Raw genomic sequence first — 17,990 nt, forward strand, 5'->3', positions numbered from 1 at the left:
GGCCAACTTGTTCTCTAGCAACGGCATACACAAAGAACTCTGAAAACCAAAAACCAGATACCTTGATTTAGGTGTGTGGCCTCCATGATCTGAACACCATTCACGGAGCACTGAGACCCGCTCAGGGGTATCAGAGTCACCGTCCCCCCGACGTTTTCAAAGATGCAGTGCTCACTCTCCAGGTCGAGGCCATGAAGAACTAAGTTGGAAAAAGAAAAAAGAAAGATAATATCTTCTTTGTTATCGAGTACAGGGAGTCCCAACCTTTACTTATTTTTCCATATTGAATACCCTTCCTTTTCCATGTAAATATTATGAAGTGAACATTTATGTTCAGGGAGAAAAGTGAATTTCAGGACTTCATGGCATCAACTGACAGAACGCTGAATGTTACCTCAAAGGGTCTGGATTTCACCTGTGTAAGGAAGTAAGTTCTCACATGCTAATTTCTCTCATCTTCAGGGAGAATATAGCTAAGTAACTTGTCTTAATTGAATACCATTGTGTGGCTCAGATGCTGAATAAATTTCCTCCACCAGCCACCCAAAGGTCACTGTAAAACGGAAGCAACAAAAGGGCTCTGTGGGTCAAGGCCCTTCTTATAACCTCTGCACTTATAGACACTGCATTCCAGGAGCAGAAACCAAAGGTGAACTTGGCCTGGCATGGATCTTGAGAGGCCCAAGGAAGTCTCCAGAAGCTGCACTGGGATGCACACCACCACAGCCTGTGCCAAATCTGAGAGAACATGACCTCCACTGACCTCTCGGAGCATGAGGCCACTAAAGTACCTATTCTTGTAGGACTATACCGAGTTATTCTTTTTTTAAAAATTTTTTTTAAACGTTTTATTTTATTTTTGGGACAGAGAGAGACAGAGCATGAACGGGGGAGGGTCAGAGAGAGAGGGAGACACAGAATCGGAAACAGGCTCCAGGCTCCGAGCCATCAGCCCAGAGCCCGACGCGGGGCCCGAACTCACGGACTGCGAGATCGTGACCTGGCTGAAGTCGGACGCCCAACCGACTGCGCCACCCAGGCGCCCCTATACCGAGTTATTCTTACTTGGGTGAGTGGCCAGGCATGGACATGAACGCCTGTCAAAAAAACCTACACAATTTTAGGCACAGTTCTTGGCCAGCTTCTCAGAAGTACAAATCAAACAGCTCCCACTGTTCTCCACTGAACCATACTACTGAGCTTTTCTGTGCACAGAAAACATGTGTTCTTACCAATCATCATCATTTACAGCAACCCCAAAGGTCAAACACAATTTAATGATCAGAAGAGGAGGCCTGACACCTAGTTCCACTCAAAAACAGCTGAAGCTGAGGACTTCTGGGAACTGGTTTTCAGCTCTCCCAGTTTCACAGCAAATAGTAAAACACACAGAACTACGCTAGCTTTGGTGTGATGAATAGCTTACACTTGGCAGGAAAGCAAGTCCATTACCAGCAATTCTAAAAACAGCTGAGAAGACAGAATTCTTCCCCTGCCACTCCCCACCTTGTCACACACACACACACACACACACACACACACACACACACACGCACACCAACCACCACCACTACAGTGGTTGCCCAGGTATGCTTTTAAAGCCTAACAAGACCTGACCCTGCTCCCGGGCTGAATCACTGCTTATCTGTGGGTCTCGGCAAAGACTTTCAGGAAACCCAGAAGTCATACCTCCATATGCATGTGTGTTGTGCACTCTGGCATCATTGCACAGGCGTCTATATCCTTCCTGTTGAGGGATCTGCTACCCTCTATCTGTGTCTGTTGGCATATTTTCATCACTGTCCCATTGTGACGAGAGTAGAGTAAATTACTCTCGAAAGTTGTGACAGAGTATAGAATGTATATACGGTGGGGGTAAGGATGTACAACTCCATTTTATTCACTAAACTAATTGTTCTGTTCCATTCATTTGAGTTGCATTCAAAATTATAGAAATGCACATACTGATCGATACTGTATTTGCAAAAGAGGTTTTTTTTTATAATCACTTTAGTGTTAGCCATTCGAAAGAAAATTCTTCATTAAATGATTTTTAAAAATCACTGGGAAGAAGAAACTGATAAAGATTCTCACCAATATCCTGTTCTGTTGAAGCATCTTCTCGACCAACATATGTCTGACCTTCCTAGGAAGAAAAGTTAAGTTGAATTTATTAGCAAGAACATGAAGAATGGTCTGTTTCTCCATTTTTCATGTAAACTCAAGCAAGCTGGTGGCTGATAGGCTGAGCAATGTTCCAGACAGGCCATAGCCTCAGTGCAATTAGAGTTCACTGAGGCTCTGTAACAATGTCCCATGTTGCCCAGAAAATGCACAGGTCCTGAGGCTTCCTGCTCAACAAGGGTAGGATCCTATTTTTGGCTTGCATCCATACTCTGTCCACGTGGGTAATCCCACTGATGTTCCTGATCCTTTCTGGCAAGTTTCTCCTCTAGGGGCCAGAGGTTCTTCCTATCTAAAGATACAATTTATGGGAGCCTGCAAAGCTCAGATCCAACACTATCCTCATTTTAACACATGGATCAGAGAGAGGATACTAAGTCAAGATTACAGAGGCAACCACTGATACTAATGTGGTAATTCTGTTCTCTTGACACAAATTGCCAGTTTGGGACCAGGCCCAATAATGTAGGCTGGAGACACGCTTTATAATTAACCCCAGGGACTAGAAAATTACATCTAGCAAATCTTAGCTCCAGGTGGTTGTAACTTTCCTTCCTTGGTCTGCCTGCCTTTTTGTTCCTTACCTCTCTCTCACTGATTCTCCAAAGTGGCAGGCAAAGTAAATGGATCTTCATTTAGCTTTAGAACTCCATAAACATGGGAACTTTTAATACCACAGAACACCAGTGAACCACTGAAAATCCCCAAAGGGCTCAAAGATTTGTAGTGTATTCTCTAATGTAATAGTTGTGTTCACGGATGTAGAGTATTACAGGAAACACTGCTAGTGTCTAAAGAGGAAACGGAAAACAAAATTATGTTCTACTTAAGCCATTTCTAACCTTCAAGTGATATAAGATGATTCCAGTACTCAGAAGGTCATCATCAATGCCAATCAAATGGGGCAGTTCAGAATCCAAAACAACTCCAATCCCTTCTTTCCTAAGGGCTAGAGTTTGTTCCTGAAATTAGGAGGGAAAGGAAAGGAAAGATTACTTAGAGGAAAGAGAATGAGTAGTATTTTATTTCTCATCAAAACAGCTGCAAGAAAAATGGAAAATCTTCATGCTGGTATCCTGGTATGTGGCAGGTAAAGTGAACTTGAAATATAAAAAAAGCTCAATATAAAATGAAGTAAACTTATTGCCTGATGAATACAACCTCTTTGAAACCAAGCTCAGACCTTGCCTTGCTTAGGAAAGGTCCTAGGACCACCCAATTACAAAGTAATCTTTCTCCCTCTTCAGAACCCTTATTTCACTTAATATCTAGAAGTCTCCCAATCTGTCGGCTCTTCTCACCGGTTACTATGGTCAAACTGTGAATGTTCCCCAAAGCAATCCTTTCCTGTGCATTAGCAACCTCTGTGCCAGATGTACTTGACCCTCTGTCTCCTGAACTAACTTCTAATACCTACCAGGTCATCCCTACGTACATAAAAATCTGCTACACATTCTCCCAACAACGACCACCATGACCACCCCCCTTGGCTCTGCATCTCCTCCAACTACCAACAATTTCTCTGTGTCCCTTTGGAAATAATCTCCTCCAAAGTCTTCCCTACACTAGTGGTTTCTCTAATTCCTCCCCTCCCACTCTCTCCTGCAGGCTTTCATCCTTGGGACCAGAGTACCTATAGTCACTCCCTGATGACCGCATCCTGTCTCTGGACTTCACCTGCAATCTACATGCGATGACTCAAGTCTAATGCTACAGACAGCCGTCTCCCTTGACCCCACACTCATGCATACATACAATCACTTACCTCAGTGTATTCTATGGGGATGCCAAACAGGCAGCTCAAACCTAATACATTAAAAAACTAACTCTTGGGGTGCCTGGGTGGCTCAGTCGCTTAAGCATCTGACTTTGGCTCAGATAATGATCTCGGGGTTAGTGAATTCGAGTCCTGCATCAGGCTCTCTGCTGTCAGCACGGAGCCTGCTTAGGATCCTCTGTCCTCCTGTCTCTCTGCCCCTCCTTCACTTGTGCCCACCCACTCTCTCTCTCCCCCAAAATAAGTAAACATTAAAAGAAAAACCCAACCCTTGATTTCCCCTGCCTCTCAAACCTGCACACCATACCATCCTGGTAAATGCCAACCTTCCTTCTAATTGTTCAGACCAAACACCAAGGCTATACTTTGCTCCTTTCTTTCTCTAAATCCTACATGCTTAGTGTTGACTCTGCCTTCAAAATATGACCTAATCTGACACCATTGAACCACCTGCACCACATTCCTCCTGAGCCCCAACCACCATCATCTTTCACCAGGCTACCACCACTGGTGCCCCACTGTGTCATGTGCTCTACTCAGCAGCCAGAGGGATGTGAGGGCAGGCTGCTCCCCTGTTTGAATCCTTTCCCTGGCCTCCCGTTTCATAGAGTTGAAAGCCCAAGCCTTTGTAAGGTTCTACAAAGCTCTACACGATCTCATCCCTTGCTAACTTCCCGTTCTCATCTCCCCCCACCTTGCTCACTCCTGTCTAGGAGTCCAGAGGCTTCTTGCCCTTCCTCAAACTTGCCAGCCCGTCCCCAACTCAGGGCTTTAGGCATCGTTGTTCCTTCTGCTTTTGTGGTGGCTGTTTCTTCTGTCACTGTCTGTCCCTTCCCTTCCCCTAGAAGAGGGCTCCCAGACCCTGGCACTACTGACATTTCAAATCAGATGGCTCTTCATCATGGGAGGATGCCTTGTGCACTGCAGGTGGCTTAGCAGTACCCCTGGCCTCTACCTGTTAGCTATGATGGAATGGGAAGTTATGCAAATAAAGCTATCAGCAGAAGGGAGGAGAGGAAAGAACAAAAGTAGGGAAGGAATGTGTTTCGTTTTTGTAGAACCAACAGCTCCAGCCAAGGAGAAGCCCCAGTTAGGTGTTTGACCTGACAGTCCCTTGCTAGGTATGTCTCACCTGATATCCCTTTACATAAGCCAGCTTGAGCCAGATTGGAGGTGAGGACAGCCTGGGTTTTACAGAAACCCCCGAGTTGTTCTGAAGTTACCTTTAGCTCATTACAATACCCAGATCCCCTCTGATAAGTGCAGTTTTCCACCATTTCAAAGATGGGATGTATGTACTGGCACACTAACATGTCAGGCATGCACAACTGAACCCAATGCAAACTCCCTGCAAGCCTCCTTGCAAACCTATGCAAACTCCCTGCCCCTGCTCCCTAACAGGCTGAATTAAAGTTTCCCGTATTAACCCCATGGGGAGACAGTGCTTTGAGAACTCTCTCCCTGTTGAAAGTTCTTTGTTTTCCTTGGGTGGCATTCAGTTTGGTGCACCCCAAGCAAACCCTTGAGTTCGGTTACATACCCACTAGATACCAGTAGTACCCTACTGCTTCCACAAGGCTGTGACAACCAAAAAGTCTCCAGATACAAGCAAATATCATCAACTACATCAACTCTAGTTGAGAAGAACTCCCATACATGCATGTGTGTGTGTGTGTGTATAAATATAAATAACTCAGCCTTCAGTACCTCAAGTCTCCACTCAAATGCCACCTTCCCCATCACCCCACACAAAGTAATAAGCACTAACCTCCTTTATTCTGATGTTTCCCTCCTTAGCAATTACCACTACATGATATATTACATATGAGCTTATTACCTGTCCAGACTAGAATATAAGCCAGTGCCTAATTTCATGTCTGACATATTGTAACGGGTTAGTATCGTCAAATGAATGAATGAATGAATGAATGGTCAGGTACACGAAGTTCCGACAAATGCAGGCAGGGCGGCAACAGCGCTGGTCAGGCAACAGACCATGGGTCCCTGTCCTAACATAAGGCCCATCAGTACCAAGACAAAAGAGCTCTAAAATCAGGCTTCTAAACAAATCTGAGATAAATTCCAAAGACCAAAGGTGAAAAGTCCAGCCTTGAGGCTGGGCCATGCTAAGCTCTGACTGAGTCACGTCCAAGAGCACAACGCTGCACTCTGTGATCTTAGGTATAATGTGAGCAACGGGGAAGCAAGCTCTAAGCTACCAACCAGGCTCCTGGTAGAGACACTCCTAGCGGGTCTCTTCCCCACCCCACCCCTATAATGCACACTGTGACCAGGGCACAGTTCTAGATCCCCAAAGCGAGCACTGCCTGAAACATACTCAGTACACCTTACATTTCTGCAATGAATAAATGTATTTCATGTCACTGAAATATTAAAACGATGTCATCCTCTAGGTGAAGGATTCAGAACTTCACAACCTTATAGACAAGGGAGTTACTAAGAGGTTCAGGAAGGGTAGCAGGAAGAGAGAAGTTTCCTGGGCCTTCATCTCTGCAGATATGAGTCTCAAACACACACCCACAGAGCTGCAGTCATGCAAGAGGGTGATGGAATGAAATGCAAAAAAAAAAAAAAAAAAAAAAAACCATAAAAATCACCACTTGAAAGAAAGCAATTTAATTTAACAACCATTAAATAGATACACAGAGAAAATGACCAATGCATAACTTCGATTCAAGAAAAGGAAATGAAGCGTATCATTGTTCTTCAATTACTCCTCTTATCAGCCAGGCTCCCACTGCAGGGCTCAAAACCTCAGGCTTCCAGGTCGGAGACTTCAGTAATCCTGATTTACTGTACCAAGGCCCTCGCAAATCTTAGTTAAATGAGTACTCTAAATAAACCAGCCTCTACTCCTATCTCTCAGATATTGGTAGAATGTGTTCTTTTCCTCCTGACTGTAGAATTCAAGCAGGAGAGGAAAGTATGTGCTTTAAAAAAAAGAAAAAAAAAAGATATATGTTAGAGTGGAGAACTTAATCACACGGTTCTATTTCATAAAACAGTGTCCTCACTGGAAGGTCTGGTGGCTCTGAACTGTGACAGTACCACATATGTGGTTAGACAGCCGCCTGCCAACGAATGTTCCAGGCCTCTAGGTCCATGTGAAGAGGACAGTGACTGTTCTCAGAAGTGCAGAGACATATGTATTTTCTTTCTGCATAAGAGTGGACAATAACCCGAGGAAAAGGCAATATTTTAAATTCTCATAGCTCCCACTCAAACTAGAGAAATTGTTTTGGACTACATCCCAGTTTAGTTTCATATTCCTTTTTTTTTAAAAAAACCACTGAAAAATACTTTCTTTTTCCCTTCCTTGAAATAAGTCTCATAGATTTTGAAAATCATTGGAAATTCATAACTTTGGAGCCACGAGGTCAAAAGCATTACCTGTCCCCACTCCCCCTTCCCATGCACACACACCAGCATGTTCTCACACACACTTCCATACACAGAATGGGTAACAGCTGAATTAAGAGACAGTCTTCCAGGACTGGGAGTGGGGGCAGATGAATTTATGATTAATGCTGCTCTAAAGCTCCATGACATTCAAGCTGCATTCACTACACGATATTATAAAAGTGTCACCTCATAAAACTAAAAACGAGGGTTTAAATCATTGCTCAAGTGAAAAAGTAATTTCAGACAAAAATATCTATCACGTATAAAATATTTATTGAGTGGCATCTACTGTTATACATAATTTATGAAACACCTCTTTGATAAGATGGAATATTTAACATAGCAGAATTGGCCATCCCTCCCCCAACTCTAGGAACGCCATGTCCCAAAGAAATGGGAAAATATATAGAGCTGCACGTATTTTGTATTGAAACAAAGCTTCTGGCAACCAATTATCGTATAAAAAGGAAACCATAGCCTGACTAAAAGTGTCAAAACATACTATCAGCTTATTTTAAACATTACGTTCATTACATTTGCAAATAATATGTTCAATATGTTTCTCTGAACCTAAAACATGTGTCCAGTGCCTTTGCGCTCACTGTGTCACTTCTGGCACATTCCAGCAGTTCAGGTGAGTTACAGGCAGGGCTGCCCGATTCCAGGGGAGGAGACCACACAAGGGCTTAGTTCATTGGGAGCGCCCCATGTAACCACCATACCTGTTTATAAGACTGAGCAGAGGTCCTACCTCTTTTAATCACAACCATATCCTCAGCATCTAGTACTTTCTGACAAAAGTCAACAGCTTTCCTCAATGACTAAGTGAAAACCAAAACAAGAACTTAACCAACAACAAAACCAATTTTTCCCTTTTGAGAAGTCTGAGAGCTGGATCTCACTTGGGAAATACTAGGAAAACTGGTGATGTGTCTGTCCCACCTAAATTAAGAGCTGTCTAAGAATAGAAACTGTCTTTCCTCACACTGACTACGTCAGGTGAATATGGCTGCACCGGGCACACAGCAGTCACTCAATAAGTGCTGATTATTCGCCACGGTAGGGAGTAAGTGATTTTAAGTAGATTGTTTTTTGACAGCCAAAAATTAAATGTCAGACTCTTTTTTGAGGAAATGTAGTCTATGGAGAATTATGTGTCTCACTAGCAAAATTTTGTAGCCTTGCCTCACAGTATAAAGTGCAGTTAATTTCTGCCAACTTGCCTATGACACTTAGCAGAAGACGAAAGGTTCCCCTGGAGCCGGTGCCCGCGGTGTGTGTAAAGAGGGAGGGAGGAAGCCAGGCAGACAGGAAGACTTTTATAAAAAATAAAATTAGCCTCTAGCAAAGCTACTTTTTCATTTAACACACCGCACGTGACTTTATGTGAATTTAACAAAAGGAAAAGAAACTGAAGTATTTGTTGAATTTCAACCAAATGTTCCTTCACTACAAGGGCTATTTCCTAAAATATCCTTCTAAGTTAAAACGTCATGAAGCATATTTAGCGGTCTGACGGTGCTGCCGACATACATTTTTCATACGTGCTTTGATTTTAAGCACTCTTACTCGAGTTTGTACACATTTGGAAATATCTGCCTCCTGCCCTCACACCTGAATAACCCCTTAGCTGTGTCAGTGTGGGCCACCGTCGGGTCATACTTCCTTTAAGCCCTCAGAATGCTGAACACATGGCTCCATTATCTTCAGAAACTGACTGCTACTCTGAGGAAATACGAAGCTACACTAACTTTTAGTCCACCGCAGACAATCTGCTTTTCTGCCCAGGGGGGTATGAAGAACTCCTTTATCTCTGAAATCCAATAGCTTAATTAAGATAGATTTCAGTCTTGAACCTTCTGTACTCCAAATTTTCCTGGAATACAAGACTCATCTGCAGACCCAGTTCTTTTGCTTATTTCTTCATTTCACGAAAACTGGCTTGTTTTCTACTGCATTTTGTTTCATTTGCTGACTGTCTACTTCAGGGATGCCAATTATCCTTATATGACATTGTCTTTGTCTTCTTTATATTTTAGCTTCTGATTACTTAATACCTTGAGTATTTCATTTGTGTTCATTGACATTATGAAGCCTTTACTCTTTTAGTAATTTGATTTCAATGGCATCTATTCTTTCCCTTGGTATTTCTAATTTTACGTATTAGTGCTGTACTGGATGTTGTTTTGGACCTCACACTCTTTCTTTAGGTCTGCAATCTCCTGGTTTTTTTTCCCCCAACCTCATTCTGCTTTTTATTATCATCTTGTTTTGTTTACCGACTTCACATTTCTCACTAACTTTAGTTCCACAGAATGAAACAATTGTAAAGAACTCCCATGCCTTGAGGTATGTTTTCATCGAGATCTGGACCCTTTGTCTTTTGCATGCTAGATTCCTTTTCTTTTCTTTTCTTTCCTTTTCTTTTCTTTTTTCTTTTCTTTCTTTCCTTCTTTCTTTCCTTCTTTCTTTCTGTCCATCTGTCCACTCATCCCTTACTGTAACTATGTTTCTAGAATTACCCTAGTTTTATCTCTCATCTCGTATATGTGCTCAGGTGTGTATGCTTAGGAATCCAGAGATTCCGTATGCTCTAACACACAACGGGCAACTCCTTGACCCCTGTCCTGCTGTTCCTGTGATCTTGTCAAGTTCAAAGACTGAGTAGCCTGCATTCTATCACTTTTCCCTAGCCAGATGGAATGACGAGAGCCACGTTTCAAACAAAGCACCCTAGAGGCTCTAGGGTGAATTTGAATTCCAGGGCTCTGCCCTCTCTTAGCAAAGGTCATGAAATATCCTCTACTGTGCTCCTTCCTCTTGCTTGAGATCCCACTCCTGTGGGGAAGCCTGCTCCCAGGTCTCTCACCATTTCACCAGGCCTTTACTTACAAAGAGAATCAGCTCTGCATTTCACTTCCTCCCAGTTACCACCACCAGCTACTTTTATGGCTCCTCAAATAAGAACAGGGAAATCAGTTTGGATCTCCCCAGACTGGAGGGCCCCGGGAAGGGTTTTTAGAACCCTCACTGATTTAGGGGCGCCTGGGTGGCTCAGTCAGTTAAGCGTCCGACTTCGGCTCAGGTCCTGATAACACGGTCCGTGGGTTCAAGCCCTGCATCGGGCTCTGAGCTGTCAGCACAGCTGACTTCAGATTCTGTACCTCCCTCTCTCTCTCTCTCTGCCCCTCCACCACTTGTGCTCTGTCTCTCTCAAATATAATAAACATCAAAAAGTAATTTTTTTTTTAAATTCCTTAAGAACCCTCACTGATTCAGCTTCCGATGTGCAGGCTTAGGAACAACCTTCCCTCTTGCTCAGGGCCGGCTTGTGACTTTGTCATCTGCTCCCTATTAGTGAGTTCATGGTGGTTTTTCTGCTGCAGCATGGGATGCTTGCTTTGCTTTTTATTATTTCCTCCCATCTTTGAAACTGTGATGTCATCTCCAAATGCCTCTTTAAAGAGTAGCATTTCAGCAGGTTACAAAAAGGAAGAAAATAAGGGATACTCCAGGTTTGGGGGACTCCTTGAGTAAAGACAGGGCAACAGCAAACATGGGTATATCCACAAGAGACCCCTGGAAATTCACTTTACCTGCTAAACCTGGAAAAAATGGACGGGAAAGCCAGGTAGATGGATCATTATTTGATTCAGAAAACAGGAAGCCATTGAGAATTTTGAAAACAGGAACGGGTTGATACTTTAGAAGATGAATCTGGCAAGGATGTGCAGGAAGAATGGGAACAGAGGAAAAAGAAAAGCGGGATTATAAAGGACACTGCAGAGGTAGGTGCACTCTGTGACAGTCAGTTTAGACGGACTGACCTTAAGACATCCTTCTCAACTATTTTACATATTCTTCTTAATGAGAAATAAGGAAAACTGGAGAGCTTGCAAGAGTTGCAAATATCTGATAAATATCCAAAAGATTTTTATTGCCAGGAAAAAAAAAAAAAAACAACAATCCTGACATTTACTAGTAATACTTTGCAGACAGCTCAGCAAGTAGATACTGGTGACTTGTTAAAATCACTCACCAACTTGACTAGCAAGTGTTCTCAAGTAATTTACACGTTTCTCATATAATACAAAATGATAAATGGTCACTGGCAACACAAACTAACTAGCTCTGAAATCCTGAAAGCACACCACAAGCTGACATTCACCCAAAAGCTACTATTTCTTGTATGTTCTTCCACACACAGAAAGAAATCTAACAGAGAAAGGAAACAGTTGCCAAGATTACCAGGAAATCAATGAAGCTGTACATGTGAACCGCCAACTATCATCCTGTCTTCTTTCACTCTTTGTTCATGCAGCCTGAGTATGATGAAAAGAGGTAAGAATCTCTTTCACATTCCTCCAGGAAATAACTTTATTTTTGCTGTGTTCCCAGAAGAGAATGTGAGAGAGAAGTGAATAAAAATAATACTGGGTGGCTAACAGCATGTTCTATGACCCTACAAGTCTATTGGTAATATGTAATTCTTCTTATGAGAGCTCTATTTAATTATGCTCTCTGAATCATAACCTGATTTACACACACACACACACACACACACACACACACACACACACACAGGAAAGAATAGTCTGTGGAAGTTAATAAGGGAATGGAAGTCTACCATAACTGAAGAGGTCTGGCAGATACCACAGACCTAGAATCAAGGGAGGACTGGCGATCAGCCTTAATGAGAATGAGGCTCCAGCAAGGAGGAAGTTTAGGTGGGAAGGCAGAATTAGCAATCGATGGCTTGAAAAAAAGGAAGAATCAAGTGGATCAACCTAGATGCCACCCTTGATCCTTCTCTTTGCCTCAACTCCCCTAGCCAGACCATCAGTAGGTCCATCAGCTCTACCTACACAACAAAGTCTGAATCATCCACAACTTTCTGTCTCCACTGCTACTGAGCTGATCTGGCTACCACCATATCCTACCTGGAGTCTCTGACATCCCCCAGTTGGTCCTTCTGCTTCCTCTCTTGCCACCCTACAATCCATTCTGCATATGAGCCAGAGCCACCTTTTCTAAACATCAAGAGGTCATGCATAAAACCCTATGGTGGTTTCCCATGCATTTAGAATAAAATGACCCCCACATCTCATTTCATCTGGCCCCTGTGCACCTCTCCAACCTCGCCTCCCTCCTTTCTCCACTTGACTCACAATGCTCCAGCCAGAATGCCTCCTCATTCTCACTGCAGGGCCTTTGCACTTGCTATTCTTTCTGCCTGGGACATTCTCTCCCGACTTTGTTGCTTATCCCTTCTTGTCAATCAGCTCTTACCACACATGCTGCCTACTCTCTCAAAATCAAAGACAGCGGTGAGTAAATGGAGAAAGTCCCTGCTCAGATAAAGTTTATGCCCTACTAGACCCCATTCCCCTACTCCCAGGCACATACATATTCTACCACTCCACTGGGCTTAATATTTTCAGGGCACTCAAGGCTACCAAAATTACATCTACTGTGTGTCTTCCCCTCCAGAAAGCAAACGGTGGCAGGACAACAAGCTAGGCCCAGAGAAAGAGAATTCAGGATGGAATCAGTGAGAGCCAAAATATTTAACAGTATCGTGATCTCTGATCCCAAGCCTGAGACTATTTCTGATCAGTCCTGTTTTTATGCTCCTTGCTAGGCAAAAGCAGCTCTTGAACCTCAAAAGGATATTTTAAATGGCCAGAATAAGTCAAGCTATAAGGGATTCTTGCTTAAATGTGAAGGTTTGATCCTAAAAGACTATCATCATAAAGGATTTAAGAAGTATCCAACACATCTCTACCTAGCATCATGATGCTGATATCAGATTGGCACCTATTACATCATGAAAGTTAGGGTAGAAATGTAAAAACCTTGTTTTTCACACGACTTTGAAACAATCCACATTAAAGTACCTGTGGTCAAAAGAAACACCTTTAGAACAGATGGTGAACAGTTCCAGACTCACCAGGGCAGAAATAGGAAGAGAAGAATCTGGCCACCACCTACTCCATGGTGCTAACAAATCTAAATTTCCTAGGATTATTGGCAGTCAGCCCCTAACAGTAAATAGAATTAATATTGTGCTTTTAATGAACAGAAACTCTCGGGGCAGTTCAATTTCCACTACACTTCCCGTTACGGAAAACATTCTTTATTTTAAACACCAACAGCTAACTCTTGGCAGGCAGTTCAGAAACGATGCTGTGTAGATCTTTCTGATGAAGCAGTCCTCTGCTGGCTGAGCAAATCACCCAGATGTTGGTATTTAAATTATGCAAAATGCATAATACCAATTAAAGAAATTACGTGTGAAAATATGCAAGAGCAAATTTCCCCGCATTAATATTTAACTAGGCTTTTTAAGTAAAGCAGGATCTTGTGATCAGAAGTACATTAGTATATTTGAAGTATATTTGAATGGAAGCCTAAAATACTCAGAAGGGCTCACCAGAAGGTACTACAAGGGCATTTCTATAAAATACAAATTTGAACACAGGTAAGAAAGCTAGGTGAAAGGGTCACTTTAAGTGCCACGTTGTAACCTAGAAAGCTTCACTCTGACATCTGCTTCACGCTTTGGTCATGTAAAGCCGGTTTACTCTTGTTTTCTTACCCACAGAAAATGTCACGCTCATATCCACCTTCCAGCCTTTGCTGGAAAGTCTGTTTGGAATAGCCTTGCAGTCCCTTCCTCTATCTGAATCTTACCCCATCTTTCCCCTTGCTGTGGGAAACATTTAGAGCCTACTCAGATCCACAGAGGACACGCCCTCTGTACTGACCACAGTTAAGCAGCCTAACCATTCAGATCTCACTCGAATACAGACTACTGACATTAACGTCTATGTGTAGTTGTTTGTCCTGTTAGACCAGTAGATCACTCAAGGAGTTTTTAAAAAGTATCATGCCTGAGCCCTGTTCTGTCCCTTAACTGAGTATCTCAGGGGCAGGGCCCAAGCATGGTATTTTTTTTTTTAAGTTTTCCTTTTTCTTTCTTTGTTTCTTTCTTTCTTTCTTTTCTTTTTTTTAGAGAGAGAGAGAGAGGAGAGGAGAGGAGAGGAGAGGAGAGGAGAGGAGAGGAGAGGAGAGGAGAGGAGAGGAGAGGAGAGGAAAGAAAGGCAGAGAGAGGGAGACAGAGAATCCCAAGCAGGCTCTGCACTGTCAGCACAGAGCCTGATATGGGGCTCGATCTCATGAACCATGAGATCATGACGTGAGCCAAAATCAAGAGTCGGACGCTTAACCAACTGAGCCACCCAGGCGCCGCATGAGTTGTTTTTTTTTTTAAGCTCCCAGGTATTTCACATCCAGGATTGTGCCATAATTTTCTATATTCCCCCATATGACTGACACCTCTGTTTTGGGCCCACTTGGAGGATATACCATGTTAGTATATTACTAGTTTATCAACTTGCAATCCCCTCATCCTCCAGTTAGCTGCTTCTGCAACTCATTCAACTAATATTTAATGAACTGCTACTTGCCAGATGCTAGTATATGCTGGGGATGATGGAGTGAATAAAAGATACCCTCTTATATATTATCTGTATCTCCATTTTGTTGTCTCCAATCTGGATCTGTGTCAATGTTATATGTAATGACATATCTCTTATGTAAACATACCTATGGCTACATCTGTGTATCAAACTACATCTGTGTTAATCTTTAAATAGATTTATCTGTATCTACTTATCAGGATTACAGATGGTAGCTATTATCATTAACATCCATATCTTTACTTAGCATAAATAATTAGCATTACCAGGAAAAAAAAAAAAGCAAACAAAACCCCTGAAATTCACAACTAGCATGTCTGTCTCACCAAAAAAATGTCAAGGTCTGGGGCGCCTGGGTGGCACAGTCGGTTAAGCGTCCGACTTCAGCCAGGTCACGATCTCGCGGTCCGTGAGTTCGAGCCCCGCGTCAGGCTCTGGGCTGATGGCTCGGAGCCTGGAGCCTGTTTCTGATTCTGTGTCTCCCTCTCTCTCTGCCCCTCCCCTGTTCATGCTCTGTCTCTCTCTGTCCCAAAAATAAATAAACGTTGAAAAAAAAAATGTCAAGGTCTTGGTACATGGACAGTTTTTCCAAATAATATTTTATCCGACAAAAGTCTTGCCCATGAGGAATCTGCACAGACTTTCAGAGTTGTAGCAAAATTCAAGTCCACTGGGTCAAGCTGGATGCTGATGGGCTAGGAGCGTGTAGTCACGCATTCCACATCCTTCCTCCTGAGTTCCATTTAATAACATGGCATCACATGCCAGCAAATAACATGCAGGCCACAGAAAAACTGATGTGCCTCCGTATCAATGTCATGAGTAACAAAGGTTGCTTTCTTCCTTGGGCAATGTACAGTAGTCCCCCCTTTATCCACAGGAAACATTCCAACACCCCCAGTGGATGCCTGAAGCCACAGATAGTACCAAACCCAATGTATACTGGTTTTTTTTTTCCTATATATATGTACCTATGATAAAGTTTAATTTATAAAATAGGCATGGTAAGAGTTAACAGCAATAATTCCAAAACAGAACAATTACGTAAGAACATACTGTAGTAAAATTTATGTGAATGTGCTCTTTCTCTCTCAAAACATCTTATTGTACTGCACTCCTACTTCTCCTTATGATGATGCAAGATGATAGAATGCCTTCGTGATGAGAAGATGTGAATGACATCTCATCTTCGTGATGAGAAGAGGTGAATGATGCAGGTGCTGTGATACAGCGGTAGGCTACTGCTGACATTCTGACAATCCGTCGAGAGGAGGGTCATCTGCTTCCGGACCACACTTGATGGGGGTAACAGAAACCGCAGAAAGTGAAACTGAGGAAAAGGGGGGACTACCGTAATAAATTAACTGGACATCGTTTCTTCAAGGGATTGGTATCAGCAGATCCACTTCACAAAGGCAAAAGCCAGAGGCACATGGTGGCTCCTCTCGGACCCAGCACACAGTTATCCTGCAGACTCAGTAGTCTGGAATGGTCCAGAGCCAGGAAGGAAAACATGGCTCTGTGCAGGCACCCACCAATGTCATGGAGGAAGGGCCCATCAAGAGCTTCATGGCTGAATTTCAGAACACCTCTGTTAAGCAGCTGCTCCTACCAAGCTCCATCCAGGTTTAGAGATAAGAGAACTGAACCTTCAGGAGACTGACTGCATCGTTTGCTGAAACCACATAACTAAACTCAGCACAGAGGTTCGCTAACACTGTCACACCTCTTTGTGCAGTCCTCCAAAGCCCGCACAGAAAACCTCATGCCTTCCTATGTTTTACACCTGCACTTGTGACTGTCCACTTCTGCACTGCTGGGCATTTAAATAATCTCAGTTATGTCTCCCACGAAAGATGCTTCACATCTCAACAGGCTCAGATGTATCACTATATACCGGTCACGTTTAAAACAAAATAAAGCTTGGGGCGCCTGGGTGGCGCAGTCGGTTAAGCGTCCGACTTCAGCCAGGTCACGATCTCGCCGTCCGTGAGTTCGAGCCCCGCGTCAGGCTCTGGGCTGATGGCTCGGAGCCTGGAGCCTGTTTCGGATCCTGTGTCTCCCTCTCTCTCTGCCCCTCCCCCGTTCATGCTCTGTCTCTCTCTGTCCCAAAAATGAATAAACGTTGAAAAAAAAAAAAATTTAAAAAAAAAAATAAAACAAAATAAAGCTTTACCTCACAACACAAAAAGCTAAACTAGTCTCAGCTGACTTAATATGGAAAAGCATGTGGCATACATTAGAAAAATATATGTATCACAGTGTGATTCATGCTAATGATAATCAGAAAAAACTGCATTAGATTACATAGAAAATGATCTCAATTTCTGTTTAAAATGTGTGGGTCTCTGTATATGTATGATTCATGTGTGTGTTTGTACGTGTCTGTTAGTCATCTTGAGCTGCCGTAACAAATTCAACAGAATGAGTGGCTTAAACAACATAAGTTTATTGTTCAAAGTTCTAGAGGCTGAGAAGTCCAAGATCAAGGTCCTAGCAAAGCAGGTTTTGTTCCGAGGCCTCCACTCGTGGCTTGCAGGAGCCCCCACCCCACCTTGTACTCACATGGTCTTTCTTTTGAGCATGCAAGCAATGGTAAAGAGACAGATTTCTCTTCCTTCCTCTTATGGTAAGGCCACCAGTCCTACTGGATTAGGACCCCAACCTTATGACCTCATTTAATTACTCTTAATTACTCTTAATTACTTAATTACTCTCTAAAGGCTCTATATCCAAATACAGTTGCACTGGGGATTAGGGCTTCAACAAATGGATTTTGGAAGGGACCAATTCCATCTATAGCAAGGGTATGTGTGTGTGTGTGTGTGTATGTGTATGTGTGTGTGTGTCTCATGTTATGTACCTATTTGGAATACATAATAAATATAATAAATAAATATGAGAAAGAGAGAAAAGACAAGGAGAGACTGAACCTGACCCGCATCTCACGCAATACTACAAAATAAAAACAAATTATCTCTGGATATTTTTTTTTATACTTTTTTACATTCCAAATTTTTTTAAATGTTTGAGAAAGAGAGAAAAATCACACTTGCAAGCAGGGGAGGTGCAGACAGAGAGAGGGAGAAAGAGGATCCGAAGAGGGCTCCATGCTAAGAACAGAG

The 17,990-nt window shown here is 42.8% G+C and overlaps 1 protein-coding gene across 7 annotated transcripts in view; it reads right to left on the reverse strand.

The window, feature by feature from the left end:
• Positions 1-17,990, reverse strand: part of KIF16B (kinesin family member 16B) — a 289,278-nt gene that overhangs the window by 144,441 nt on the left and 126,847 nt on the right. For all 7 annotated transcript variants that reach the window (XM_043602924.1, XM_043602923.1, XM_043602922.1 and 4 more), the window contains exons 13-15: positions 3,027-3,146; positions 2,095-2,146; positions 62-199 (exon numbers count right to left, since the gene is read on the reverse strand). In XM_043602924.1, the coding sequence (XP_043458859.1) occupies positions 62-199; positions 2,095-2,146; positions 3,027-3,146 (310 nt within the window). The remainder of the gene's footprint in view (positions 1-61; positions 200-2,094; positions 2,147-3,026; positions 3,147-17,990) is intronic.

Source organism: Prionailurus bengalensis, chromosome A3, assembly GCF_016509475.1.
Source record: "Prionailurus bengalensis isolate Pbe53 chromosome A3, Fcat_Pben_1.1_paternal_pri, whole genome shotgun sequence".
NCBI lineage: Eukaryota > Metazoa > Chordata > Mammalia > Carnivora > Felidae > Prionailurus > Prionailurus bengalensis.